This window comes from Euphorbia lathyris, chromosome 10 (assembly GCF_963576675.1).
Source record: "Euphorbia lathyris chromosome 10, ddEupLath1.1, whole genome shotgun sequence".
Lineage (NCBI taxonomy): Eukaryota > Viridiplantae > Streptophyta > Magnoliopsida > Malpighiales > Euphorbiaceae > Euphorbia > Euphorbia lathyris.
Genome location: NC_088919.1, coordinates 52075666 through 52090079, shown reverse-complemented (window position 1 = coordinate 52090079; position 14414 = coordinate 52075666). Strand labels below are relative to the sequence as shown.

At 32.7% G+C, this 14414-nt stretch overlaps 1 protein-coding gene across 1 annotated transcript; it reads left to right on the top strand.

The window, feature by feature from the left end:
- The first annotated feature begins 5069 nt into the window (after positions 1 to 5069).
- On the top strand, positions 5070 to 7168 carry LOC136209716 (F-box protein At5g03100-like). Its single transcript, XM_066001288.1, has 3 exons — positions 5070 to 6151; positions 6309 to 6491; positions 6709 to 7168. Exons 1-3 carry the CDS (start codon positions 5153 to 5155, stop codon positions 7054 to 7056), a joined length of 1530 nt encoding a protein of 509 aa, XP_065857360.1. The 5' UTR covers positions 5070 to 5152; the 3' UTR covers positions 7057 to 7168.
- The last annotated feature ends 7246 nt before the right edge of the window (positions 7169 to 14414 follow it).

Here is a 14414-nt window from a genome sequence, read left to right as displayed (position 1 = left end):
AATCAGGGAACCAAGTTCACACAGATAGATAATGTCCCTGGATTATCCAAGGACCATCTCTGATAACACATTCTCTTCTTGGAGGTCTTTAAATTGTACAATGTGAAATCCATAACCCACATCCATAATTTCAACATCCCCCTTAGGTTTCCATAGTTCCATTGCTCGTTTCTGAAGGGCTATATACCCAATGTTTCTATCAAGAACTTTAATAAACAATGCAATGTTCCATGGAGTTGCCTAATTGTCAAGTAATTATGGCAAAACCACAAAGCTCAGTATTTGTTAAACACGTTAATATATTCATTAAAACTGAAAAATCTATTGATATAATTGTTTTGTTGCAAAACAGGGTAGCACCATTCATGGAAGTATTCGTAAAGCACAGATTAATAAATTTTGAAGCAAATTATATGAAAGCATAATCTTGATCATAGATGAAGAAAGCACTAAAAAAAAGCCATGCTGCAAATATACTATACAAATAAGTTCTTCAAGGACTTTACTAGATTTGTAAGTGTAGAAAAATAACAAAATAAACCATATATCTAATCATATATTGAAAATATTATATCTAATTTAATTTATATTTAATAGCTATAATAAAATAACCGGCCAAAGAAACAAAATTATATAACGACTAAAAATATGAAGTTATTCATTCAAATTCCATTCATCCAACTTTAATAAATAACATTAAAACTAATATAACTAAAAAACTTTTTATGACAAATTCAATTTTTTGTTGCAATTATTAACATAATATTATAAAATAGGCCAAAGAAAAAAAATATAACGACTAAAAATATGAAATTATTCATTCAAATTCCATTCATTTAACTTTAATAAATAGCATTAAGACCCATATAACAAAAAAAAATTATGACATATTTAATTTTTCATTGCAATTATTAACATAATATTTAAACCTTCGAATTACTATATAATTCAAACAAGTTTTATAAACAAAATAATGCTTATTTGGCAAGAGACCGCTCCTAAGACTGGAACTCGTGACCTCTTGGTCACACGACAACAACGTTTACCGTTGCGCCAAGGCTCGTCCTCTACGTGTAGTACCCATAATTATTATAAATTTTTATTATTATTTTAATTATTAAGTAGGATCACAATAAAAATGTCCAAATGTGAATTGAGAATCCTCCAAATAAAATAAAAGACCGGATGCTTAATATAAGAACTCGTCCAATCACGTAATGATATCACTCTCTTCCTTTCCATTTTCTTATTTGTTTTCTCCAAATTAAGAAGAAGGCCTATTACAGCTATAAGAAATAGTGGATTTCTTTCGTAAGAAAGAAGAGAGTAGGGATGCAAGTGGGGCGAGGATTCCTCGTGTCCATCAGGACCGATAAGAATCCCAATGAGACGGGAGGATAATTTTATCCCCGTGATAAGGATGAGGCGGAGATGGAGAATGGTAAGCCTGCCCCGTGGGGATCCCCGACCCCGCTCCGTTAATCCCATATGGAGAATCCCCGACGGATCACCAATCATTCCCCATTATAATTAAAATTATACTTTAAATATTATAATTTATAATATTTAACTTAAATTAAATAGACTTATTTTCTAGGGCTGTACAAAATATACCCAATCCACCAATCTAATCCAATCCAACCCAACCCAACCCAACATATTCTATATTATCTAACTTATTTGTTGGGTTGGATTGGGTTGGGTCGGGTTTGATTAAGAAATATTGAATGAAATTTGAATTATTCATTCACTAAATCAAAATTATTCTCTTCATATTATTCTTTTCATACTTATTCTTTAATATTAGTAGATTTTTCAACTCATTATATATAGTTTCCTTTGAAATAATATATTTATTTATTTATAAAATGTGAGGATGTGACGACAACCCAATAAATAATTTCGTCAAAACATTCATTTATTTAATAATTAATAAATATATTTTTATTTTTCATATAAAACATCTAAAATAAAAAATAATATTCTCTAATTCCACGAAATATTAAATTATATATCCTCAAAAGAAAAGTTATAAAATTAAGGGTTAATTAAAAAAACACATGGTTTCATATATCAGAAATTCTAAAATTTCATAATTTTCTAGATTTAAGATTTCTAAATTCCAGAATTTTCTGGAATTTCAGATCTCTGGAATTTTTGAAATTTCAGATTCTAGAATTTCAAAAATTCTGGAATTTAAAAAATTATTAAATTCTGAAAATTTTGGAACTCGAAATTCAGAAATTATAAAATTTTGGAAATTCTAGAATTCTAAAAATTTTGGAATTTCAGAATTTCAGAAATTCTTTATATTTTGAAATTCCAGATATTCTGGAATTTCAGAAATTCTAGAATTTCCAGATTAAAACAGGAAACAACAAACCGTAACAGCAAACAGTAGATAAAACAAACGGCCCTACAAGTTAAGAATACACAGGGTCATTGAATTTTGGATAAATAATTTATTAGTCTCCTCCTTTTTACCTAATACACTATTTAGTCCCCTATTTTGAAACACATGCTATAAGGTCCCTAGCATTTGTCATTATTAACCATTTGGCCATTCTGTCTATTTTTTTAGATTTTTAACCATTATATTTGACATAAACATACAGACAAGAAATAACAGAGTAACACGGTCATTTTGTATCGTACTATGACTGTTTTGAAAGCTAAAATATGTTTCATTAAAAAATAGACAAAATGATCAAATGGTTAATATTGACAAAAGATATGAACCTACTAATGTGTTTTATAAAATATGAGTACTAAACAGTGTGTTACGTAAAAAGAAAGATGAAGACTAATTGTTTGCACCAAAAATAAAGTTTTCTTGTTTCATACCCTAGTTTACACTTTTCATAGGATAAACTTTTCTTTTTTGGAAACTTTTTCTTAAAAGAACATTTTAGGAAACCTTTTCTTAAAAGGCATGTTTAGGAAACTTTTTTGGTACATCATTCACTTAGAATTTCCAATAGTGTACCTTGGGGGAAACCATGTAGTGTACCTGATGGGAAACCATAGTGTACCTTAGGGGAAACCATGTAGTGTACCTCGTGGGCAGTGGCGTAGCCAGGAATTGACAGTTGGGGAGCTAATTTTAGTCCGATTATTGGGAGTAATTTTTCGAAGTCCAGCCCGTCAGGGCTGGACAAATTTTTTTAAGCTTCCAGCACATTTCAACTTTGTCGTTTTGGTATGTTGACTAAAAATTATAATATTTTCACACTTTTATTATTATTATTTTTAGCTATAAATTTTTTTATAGTTTTCATAAAATTTAATTTAGAAATTAAGTTAATTGAGCCTCAAAAGTAAGAAGTTGATTTTTTATAGATAATAAATCTTAAAAAAATAGATATAATAAAAATAAGTTCAAATAAAATAATAAAGAGTCCAATTGAAAAAATAAAGTTCAAATAAAACAAAAAACGAGCTTGGTGTGGTTTGAACCATGACCTCTCACCCTAAAACAAGACTCTTAACCAACTTGACCACTTTAAACTATTGAAATAATACTATATAGGTTAAATATATACCAATATTAGGGGGGCTACACGAGATAAAACTAACAGTACTTAAGGGCGGAGCCGGTGGCCGGGGGGGGGGGGGGGGGGGGGGCTTCGGCTCTCCCGGGCTCTGGGCTGGCTCCGTCCCTGCTCATGGGAAACCAACTTCCTAAGTGAATACCAAAGGATACTTGAGGTAAACCTAGGGGATCATGAGGTCATTTAATATTTATAACGTGTATTCTGTGAGCTAATTAAAAAGCAGAAAAAATCAGAAAGTATACGCATCAATTCATCGTGGAAGTTAAAGTGGAGTAGTTACTCAATATGGAGAACGTGGCTTGTAGAATAAAGCAGGAAGTTTCCCCAACGTCTATAAAATGAAGCAATCACGATGAAGACAACAACTCAACACACTCAAGCAAAAACTCTAGCAAATTATCTCTAGACTTCAGAATTTTTATAATTATCAGTTGTTCCCTTAGTTTCGATTTTCAGATCCAAAGTTCATTAATTTTCCAGTACATTTTTATTTTATTTGTTGTTCAATCATTTCTGTAAGGTCTGTATCGTTTTGATAATCGAATCTTTAGAATTTTACGGTCTCTTTATTCCATACAATCGTTTGATAATTAGAAGTTAGTTAGGCGCAATTTTATTTCATAGTTTGAGAATACTATAATTCTCTGACACGCCCGCATTTTTCCACAAAAGAGCCAAACACTAATAAATTATTTACCCTTGAATTTTTATGCCTAATAAACTCTCTTTGGAATTGTAAATTTTTTCAAGTTCCACTATTTTGGAGTTAAAACTTGAAATTCTCGCAGAGAGATAACTTGCAATTATTTGGTGTTGTATTGAAAGATGTGATGAATAGGAGTGTGCTTTGCTATAAATCACATATTAAACAGAACTGACCGAATTCATTTTTTTGTTTGATTTTTTTATATTTCGATTCGACTTCAATTTTATTTTTAAATGCATTTCAGTATTTTATTTGGTCTGGTTTGATAAAAAATATTAAAAAACCACACTGATTAAATATCTATATATAAATAATTCATTTAGTCATGACTGTTATGTAATTTACTAGGTAAGGAAAAAATGTAGGAAAATTTATATAGAAATTCATTTTTGAAAAAATATTTACAATTATATAAAGTTATAATTTTGAATTATGTCAAACTAATAAAATTATTATTTTTAAAAATTAAAGTTTATAAATTAAAGTCTAAAATATATTGTTAAGAATTTGAGATTTATGAATTGGGGTTTAAACTTTTTAAATTAAGTGTAAATATATATTTTATTTGGTACATATAGAAAAAATTACAAATTAAAAATTAAATTTAATAATATGATTTAGTTGTAATTTTACAGTCAATTATGATGTAAAAAGCCTGAAAATGTACTTTTATGGTTTTATGGCTACTTCCGGCAGGAAGACCAGTAGGCTCAATCTAGGCCCATTTATATGAGATAACTCATCTCGTTTTCTTTTTATCCCTATACCCGTTATCTAATCTCCTCTAACAAACATCCCCCAAATTTATATTATTGATGCACTTTCCACAGAAATTAAAATCAAAACAGAGAACAAATTACCTAAACCTATTAGTATTGACTGTCTACTATCAATGGCGGAAAGGAGTGGAGCTTCCACTGTGGTAAGCGAGGGAAATGAAGGCGAAAAGCACAACTCAATTGATGATACTGCTGAAAGAAAAAGCAAAAGATTGAAGTGCGACGAAAAAGATGATCAAGATTTCATCAGTGAGTTACCCGATTGCCTCATCCAACACATTCTCTCATTTCTCCCTTCAACTAAACACGCAATTAGGACGAGCATTTTGTCGAAGAGGTGGCTAAATCAATGGACCTATCTTCCAGCTCTCATTTTCAAATCCAATGGTATGTCTATTGAAAACTTCTCCGATTTTATTGATGATGCCCTAAGTTTCTATAATGTCTGGAAAATCAATAAATTTGTCATCAATTCACGCGGTTCCCACACGGGTGAGCTGCGTCATAAATTGACTAGGTGGATCCGTTTCGCCACAAGAAGAGATGTGAAAGAGCTCATTTTGGAATGTGAAAATCAAGACATTGAAGATCTTCTTGAGGACTATGACTTGCCTCTACTCCTATTCAAGAATGCTTTCTTGGTTAAATTGAAGACATATGGTTTTATTTTTAGGCCAAGAGAGGGGAAAGTAAATTGGGCATCTCTAAAGGCTTTGCATATAGGTTATGCGTACTTACCTAATCAAGGGATTGAAAATGTTTTGTATGGTAGTCCTGTGATTGAATTTTTGGAATTATGCAACTGCAATGGGTTTGAAGATCTTGTCATTGCTTCTAAATCTTTAAAAACGTTTCGTATGATTCAATCTGGAGACCACACTAGTGCTATTGAAATCTCATGTCCTAATCTGGAGAAATTGGAAATGTTGGGGGAGTTGCGCTTTAAGTTTCTTAAGTTTAAGGCTTTGCCATCTTCAGTTTGTGTTACTTTGAATTTTCAGAATGATATAGGCTTGCATAATCTTGGCAATGATAAATTGAAATGGGTTAAGGAGTTCCTTTTGCAGTTTCAACATGTTGAGGAGCTAAAACTTGGACCTTGGTTTTTGATGGTAATTTACTTATTTATATTTGTTATTAAAGTAGAGCAAATATTAGAATTCAATAGTAGTTTGAGTTTCATTTCCTTCCAAAAGATATATTGGATATTATTTGAAATTGAATTATTACAATATCGTTTCTAAATAATCATTTGTTCTATGCTTGAAGTTTCTGTCACTTGCTGCGTTGAGAGATGAATCAACTCTATTGTTAAACAACAAATGCTTGACTGTGATTAGTTCTGTTTCGGAAGTGACACAACCTGGACTCCCTATGTCGCAACTCAGATTTTCCTTACTTGAGAAATTAGTTCTACAGTTGGATCCAGAGGAACATTGTGATCTTGTTCTGGTAAAGTTTGTGTGAAAGAATCTTAAAATCAATTCTGAATAATTTGGTCTTCATTTCAATATCTTCTGATAATGCCATAAGAGAATCATTGTCCTGACTGATCAAATTCAATTTCAGTGAACTGTTTTATGGAGACACATATCAGACTATAAGAATACATCATTATTTACTTTGTGATATTCGGTCAATTCTTGGGCGTAACAAATTGTTTCTGCAGATGGGAAGCCGAAGCTCTACAAGGATGGGAAAGAACTACTCCGTAAAATTCGGTGTATTTGATAGTTTAGTATCACATCTAAAAACTGTTGAGATTGTTGGCCTCCATTATCTATGGAGTAATGGTGGTGGTGAACATAAGGATACGGTCAGATTTATTAGGTTTCTATTCACTAATGCTAGGATGTTGGAGAAAATAGTGTTAGTTGAAGCTCCTGGACGAGGGATGATTTTTGCGCATCACCTTTGCAAGAAATTGTCATGCATTCCGAAAGATTCCCCGCATGTTATTGTTGAAGTTGCATGTTTAAAGCGGCATGGTTCTGATTGGGATAAAGTTGAATGTTGAGATGGTAGAGTGTCCCCATGTTTTGTTAATAGCATATCTAGGATATATAGAAATGTATGTTATAGAAATTTGAGATTCTAATTGAGTTAAAATTGTATGTTGAGATGCTAGAGTTTCCTCATGTTTTGTTAATAGAAGAGGACAATTTCCTGAACTTTTTCTTGTTATTTTCCATATCATTTTGGCAAGTTTGGAGCTGTTAAAGTAATACCCCTTCCTTTTCATCAAGTGGATGAACAAGATTGATGCCTCATTGTAGGGCTGGGCGCGGATCCTGGAGATACTGGACCAGACCGAATATCCGAGGGAAAAACTCCAGAATTGGACCGGACCGTTGACTTTTTTTGGAGAACCGAACTGGATTGGACCGTTGACTTTCCGTCAAAGAACTGGACCGAACTGGACCGAAATTTATCCGGAACCGGACCAATAACCGGATTGGATTGGATTGGATTGGACCGAACTGAAATAACCGAAAGTTTAGCAATAATAAATTTATATTTCATACATTAACTTTATATAAAGAGAAATATTATATAATATATAGTTATATATTTTGTAAGGTTCGGTAAACTAATTACAATAACATAAATTTATAATTTATTAATAAGGTATAACATTATTATATAGTAATAAAAATTATCCCGATTAATTCCCGTTTATAAAATGAAATAAAAAATATTTACCTAAAATGTAGATATAGAGAATTGAACAACTAACCAAATGGAACATCGTTAATCGCATTAACCATCTGAACCAATTCTACTTCTTGTTAACCATTCAATTAAGTAACAAATATTAGAAGTTTTAAATATTAAAATTTTTAAACATTTTACAAAATAGAATCTCGTGCTTCTCTTACTCTGCTTAATATATATAATTGAAGTGTTCAAAGCTCAATTAGCAAACAGATTAGTAAGAATGTGGGACTTTTTATGTGTCAATCAGTCTCTTCATATGAAAGCTATGTTTTTGTTGTTAATGAATCACGACAAGGAGGACCGAATACAATCTAGCCTTAGGGAATTAAGCGAGCATAGCCGCTCATGAGCATCTCGGCGTTCGGCTCGATAAAAGCTTGACTCGATTTGTAAATGAGCCGTTCGTGAGCACGATTTTCAAGCTCGGTTTGTAAACGAGCAGAGCTTGAGCAGACCAAAGCTCGGCTCGAAAGCTCGTGAGCAAACTCGATTAGAGGTTCATAAACAAATTCATAAACAAGCTCGTGTAAAAGCTCGTAAAGAATACAAATTATATTTACATAAAATATGATTTACACACAATAAAAATGATAATTTAAATTTAGTAAAAATGGTAATATTAGGCCCAAAACAATTAAATAAAAAGAGCAGCCCATCATCCATAAAATATGATTAACATGAGGGACCATGGTTTAATTTTAGACATCAGCACATCACATAAGTTAACAGGTGAGAACGATGCTAATGAGTTGGTGGCACAAGTCACAAAGATTAGTATTGCATTGTTAGATGAGTATATAGTGCAAAATGTGCAAGAAAATGTGAATCTTGGAGCACATTCTTCTAGTTTGGATGAAGCGGATGATGACATTGATGATGAGATTGATGATTATTTTTTGAATATTGATAAAGATATGTCAATTGAGGGAGAATGGGAAAGATATGTCAATGAGGCACCTGAAAAATATGTAATTGAGTTTGACCTTCTATTGTGGTGGAAGATTAATGCTGTGCGATATCCTGCTTTATCCAAAGTTGTAAAAGATGTTTTTGCAATTCAATGCTCAACCGTGGCTTCTGAATCTACGTTTAACACAAGTGGTAGAACTTTGGATCAATTTAGGAGTTCTTTAACTCCTGCTACAGCTGCGGTTTTGATTTGTTGTCAAGATTGGTTGAAAACTTCAACTCAAGCTTTCAAGCATGAAGAAGAAGTTGAAGATCTTGAAGCTATTGAGGAAGGTAATATTTACTTAGCAATTATATTTCATAGTTTTATTTTAATTAAATGTTTATGAATACTAACTATATAAATGTTATTTAATTTGTAGAAATTAGTTCTGATCCTGAAATTGCATCATCTCTTTTATCCATATTTCAATTGGATATCTAAGGTTTTTTTAACCGAATCAAATGCACTTTGGTAAGCATATTTTTTTTCCTTTTACTTTTTGTTAGTGTGTTGATTAATTTTATTGAAGTGAAAGCTAATTAATTTAACATTTGTTGATTCACTAATGTGGTATATTTTATATGTTTAGGTTGATGTTTGGCTTTTACTGCCTTTGCTTTGGAAAACAAGGAACTTGTTGTGTTAAGAAGATTCAATTACAAATTGGGATGATGATTAAAGAGATTTTGCTAATGAACTGTTGTCTTTTTTGAATTAAAGGTTTGTTTGTTTGTTTTTATAGATTTGTTATTTTGTAACTTTGATTTTGTGGGCTTTTTTAGCCTTGTTGTCTACCGTAACTTTTAATACTTTGATTTTGTGGGGTTTTTTTTTATCCTTGTTGTCTACTGTAACTTTTAATGAATGTTGTTTACTTCCTAAAAAAATATCATTTATTTCAAGTTATGTAAGATAATAAAATTTTATATTATATTATCTTGTAAATTAAATTTTTAATTTATTTTTAGGACATAAACTATTAGATATTTATCCGAATCATCGAAAAATTATATTGGATTGGACCGGAACTGAATCTCCGAATCCCCGAACTGGACCGGACTGAAAATTTGGGGCAATTCAATTCTGGAGATTTATTCTTTCAATCCAATCCTGGAGATTTCTTTTTATTAATCTCCGAATTTCAATGCAATACTGGAGATTCATGAATCCCCGACTTGGACCGAATTGTGCCCAGCCCTACCTCATTGTTAGCTGTTGCTTACAAAATTTTTTTGATGAGTCGTGCTTGAACATAAGCAGATCAAAGCTCGGCTCGACTTGGTTCGGTTGTAGTCCTAAAAAATGATTCATTAACTATACTATACTATGAAATTAGCAGGTCTAATTTAAATTATGCACGACTACAACTTTACATGAAATTAGCGGGTCAGAAGTTTATTAAATATGTCACATACCCAATTAAAGTAATCTGATTATGACATAGAATTTCTGGGATCAGAGTAGAATTTAGTAGTGGTGAGGAGTAGGGGAAGACCTAAGCAAACTTAGAGGAGGGTGATCGAGAGTGATATGAATTTATTCGGCTTGAGGAAAATATGGTAGTGGATAGGACAGAGTGGAGGGAGAGAATTTGTGTCGCTGACACGACTTGATTTCACGGTTTTATATGATGGTTCATGTTAGCCGACCCCGAATCATTTCGGGACTAAGGCTTTGTTGTTGTTGTAAAGTAGAATTTAGTAGACAACAACATTAGTTGGCTGACTCATTCTTCCTAAATAACAGAAAAAACTTGATTAGGTATACTTTATAATCAACTTCAAGCATGTGATAGATTACAATAAAATTTATCATTATGTTTTAATTATCATCTTATTATTTATTTTGCACAAAACTACGAGCTATGTTGCACAAAAAAACCTCTTTAGTAATGTTTTTGCATTTCGTTTCCTTTTTAAAAACAGAAACTCTCAAAAACCAGTAAGTCCCGTTTCTGTAAATATCGAGAATAGGATTCGATATATAAATATTTTCAAGTAGGCCTGTTTAATATGAATTTGTATTATATTTGTCAAAAGAAACAGAAATTGTCTCATTTTCACATGCTTTCTTTTGACACTGTCGAGTACAAATTTTGCCCTAGCCAGGCCTTTCGACTGCGTATCAGTGGCGGCAACCAGGTGTTGGGTATACATCCCAAGTCCCACATCGGAAAGATACAAGGGAGATGCATAGTTTATAAAGGAGTTCACCAACTACATTAGTATGAGGCCTTTTGGGAAGGAGCCCAAAAATAAATCCGTGCGGGCTTGGCCCAAAGCGGACAATATCATACTAATGGTGGAGCTGTTGGTGAACTCATGGGCCCTACACCAGGGAGCTTCCACTGTGCTAGGCATGGGAATTGAAGCAGAAGAAGATGCAAACAATTAATAGTGTCTTAATTTGGTTCAGTATATTGTCCAAGGTAAGAGAATTTTCTTCCATCAATTATAATCTTCCTCTGTTACATGTGAAACTTTATTTATTTGATCCAACAGAAAGAGATTATCTCATCAGTGCCCTACCTGATTGCCTCATCCAACACATTCTCTCATTTCTACCTTCAACCAGGGATGCAATTAGAACCGGCATTTTGTCCAAGCGGTGGCTAAATAAATGGACTCTTGTCCCAATACTCATTTTCCAATACTTTGGATTTTGAGATTGAAGACTGAAATTGTAATCTTGATGATGATAGATTGAAATGGGTTAAGGAGTTGCTTTTGCAGGTCCAGCACATTGAAGAGCTCAAGCTTGGATCTTGGTTTTTGAGGGTTTTGAGAATTCAGTAGTACTTTGTTGGTTAGTATTTGAAATTCAATTATTACCATATCATTTCTAAATAGTAATTTGTATTATGCTTGAAGATTCTATCACTTGCTGCGCTGAAACTTCAATTATTACGATATCATTTTGGTGTTTGATTTTTTATGCTTAATGTTTATGAATAAGCTAGAATTCACTGGGAAGATCAATGGAGTTTGATTAAGAATAAATGAAAACTTGGTTGTTAGTTTACTTGAAAAATAAGACGAATGCAACTAGAAGGTATCACATCCATATTCAAAGGGATTTCCTAAAATAGTAATACTAATTTGAAATATTTTCAATTAGATTTTAAGGATTGGGATAAGATGAAATTATTTATATTGATGCTGGTAATAAATATTGAAAAAATAGATTGAAAGGGACATTGAGTTTAATATTCCAAAGGTTTAATACATCATTTGTCCTCTAAACTTGTCCAAAAAGGTTGATTGGCCCCCTGAACTTTTAAAGTATCTCGATAGCCCCCTGAACTTGTATAAAATGTTCAGTTAGCTCCCTGAACTTGCGTAAAATGTAATCAATTGATCACTCGGTCGTAAAAAAGTAACTTAAATGCGAAAGATGTAATCCACGCATCTTAGAATGCTATTACATAATTAAAAGATAAATTAAAAATGAAGTTATTACTTGCTTAGCTATACAACTTGTCTTCTAAAATATTAGAACTGCATACCCCGATGTTGGTCGTTTTATTTTTTTTAAGACTCGTGCAATACATCTTCCGTATTTAACTTACTTTTTTTGCGACTGAGTGATCAATTGATTACATTTTATGCAAGTTCAGAGGACTAATTGAACATTTTATGCAAGTTCAGGGGGCTATCGGGGCACTTTGAAAGTTCAGGGGGCCAATCAACCTTTTTGGACAAGTTCAGAAGGCAAGTGATATATTAAGCCTATTCCAACAGATTATATTGCATCAACATACATGATTTTTTTTTGAAGGCATAGTAAAAATGTGTAGACACAAAAACAATCCTTTTATTATTGCATTGGAATTATTCTAATTTTATAGTATATAGTAATAGGATAAGTCCACAATAATTAAGGGTAGCTAGTGGGAAGCATCAAGTCAATTTCTCTATGGCTTCTAAATCCAAAATTATTTAGAAACATCAATTTTTTCCTATCATATAAAACATTCAAATGTACATTTTGTTGGGTATACATCCCAAGTCCCACATCGGAAAGATACAAGGGAGATGTATAGTTTATAAAGAAGTTCACCAACTACATTAGTATGAGGCCTTTTGGGAAGGAGCCCAAAAACAAATCCGTGCGGGCTTGGCCCAAAGCGGACAATATCATACTAATGGTGGAGCTGTTGGTGAACTCGTGGGCCCTACAACTGGTATCAGAGCCGATGGTTCGACTGGGAGAACATGCATGAGATCTAAGGATGACCTCGCGATGGGAAATCTGTGCTTGGTGCCTTGTGTCGAAAGTCTTCCTAATATTGTGGTGGTCAGGCGGCGTGTTTCGCGGGTTGGCGGCGGTACAAGATGATTAGACAGATTATCGCTGAAGGGGAGGCTTGTGGTCCTTGGTCTGACGGGAGGATTATTGGGTATACATCCCAAGTCCCACATCGGAAAGATACAAGGGAGATGCATAGTTTATAAAGAAGTTCACCAACTACATTAGAATGAGGCCTTTTGGGAAGGAACCCAAAAACAAATCTGTACGGGCTTGGCCCAAAGCGGACAATATCATACTAATGGTAGAGATGTTAGTGAACTTGTGGGCCCTACAAATGCATAGTTTATAAAGGAGTTCACCAACTACATTAGTATGAGGCCTTTTGGGAAGGAGCCCAAAAACAAATTCGTGCGGGCTTGGCCCTAAGCGGACAATATCATACTAATGGTGGAGCTGTTGGTGAACTCGTGGGCGCTACACATTTCTCCCTATATAATAACTTGTATGTAGCTTATCAATTCCGCCTTAATTAATTAATTATAACTAAGCCATCATTTGATAAAATTCATGAAAATCAAGAACACCATTACCATCAATATAAAAAACACTGATCATAGCCACATATTCATCCTATGATTTCACATCTCCTAAAAGATGAAACATCCTCTGCAATCCTCGGCTAATAAAATGTTTCAGGTGTTGAAATTAAAGGGACTAGAAATGAAATTTAGAAGGACTATCTTTTTTATTTTTTGGAACAAATTATTCCATTAGACACAATGTCACTTGCTTTCACAACTTATTCAATTAAAATTACAATCCACAAACCCTCTTATAAAGGTTACAAGCATACAAAAAAACAAAATAAAATCAACCCATTCAAACCAACCCATACATAATTAATTCCTTATCTCTTATCTTTATTTTATTTTTTTTTACTTTTGACCATTGATTTTTTTTTTCTTCAAATCACATTATTGATTTCATTTTTTTTATTTTTTTATATAATAAATTAAGTTTAATTTTTAACATACCCCCTTAAACTTAATTTTCCGTAACTCCCAATAGAACTCTCAATTGACTGAACACATCGTATTTTAACGGCTTTGTAAAAATATATGCAATCTGATCTTCCGTTTTCACGTACTTCAGTGTCACCTCCTTTTGCTCAATGCACTCCCGAATAAAATGATACCTCGTGTCAATGTGTTTACTCCGATCATAAAACACAGGATTTTTTGCTAATGCCAATGCAGACTTATTATCGAAAAAAATCTCCGTTGGATCATTTTGAGTCAGCTGAAATTCTTCTAGCAATTTTCGGAGCCAAATTGCATGACAGACACATGAAGTTACAGCGACATATTCAGCTTCACAGGTTGACAACGTCACAATTGCCTGCTTCTTCGAACTCCACGTAAATGCAGTATCACCCAAAAAAAATACAAAACCAG

Coding starts and splice junctions, on each gene's coding strand:
- LOC136209716 (XM_066001288.1), top strand. CDS start 5,153: ATGGCGGAAAGGAGTGGAGCTTCCACTGTGGTAAGCGAGGGAAATGAA. Junction 6,152..6,308: donor TTGGACCTTGGTTTTTGATG/GTAATTTACTTA, acceptor CTATGCTTGAAG/TTTCTGTCACTTGCTGCGTT. Junction 6,492..6,708: donor AACATTGTGATCTTGTTCTG/GTAAAGTTTGTG, acceptor TTGTTTCTGCAG/ATGGGAAGCCGAAGCTCTAC.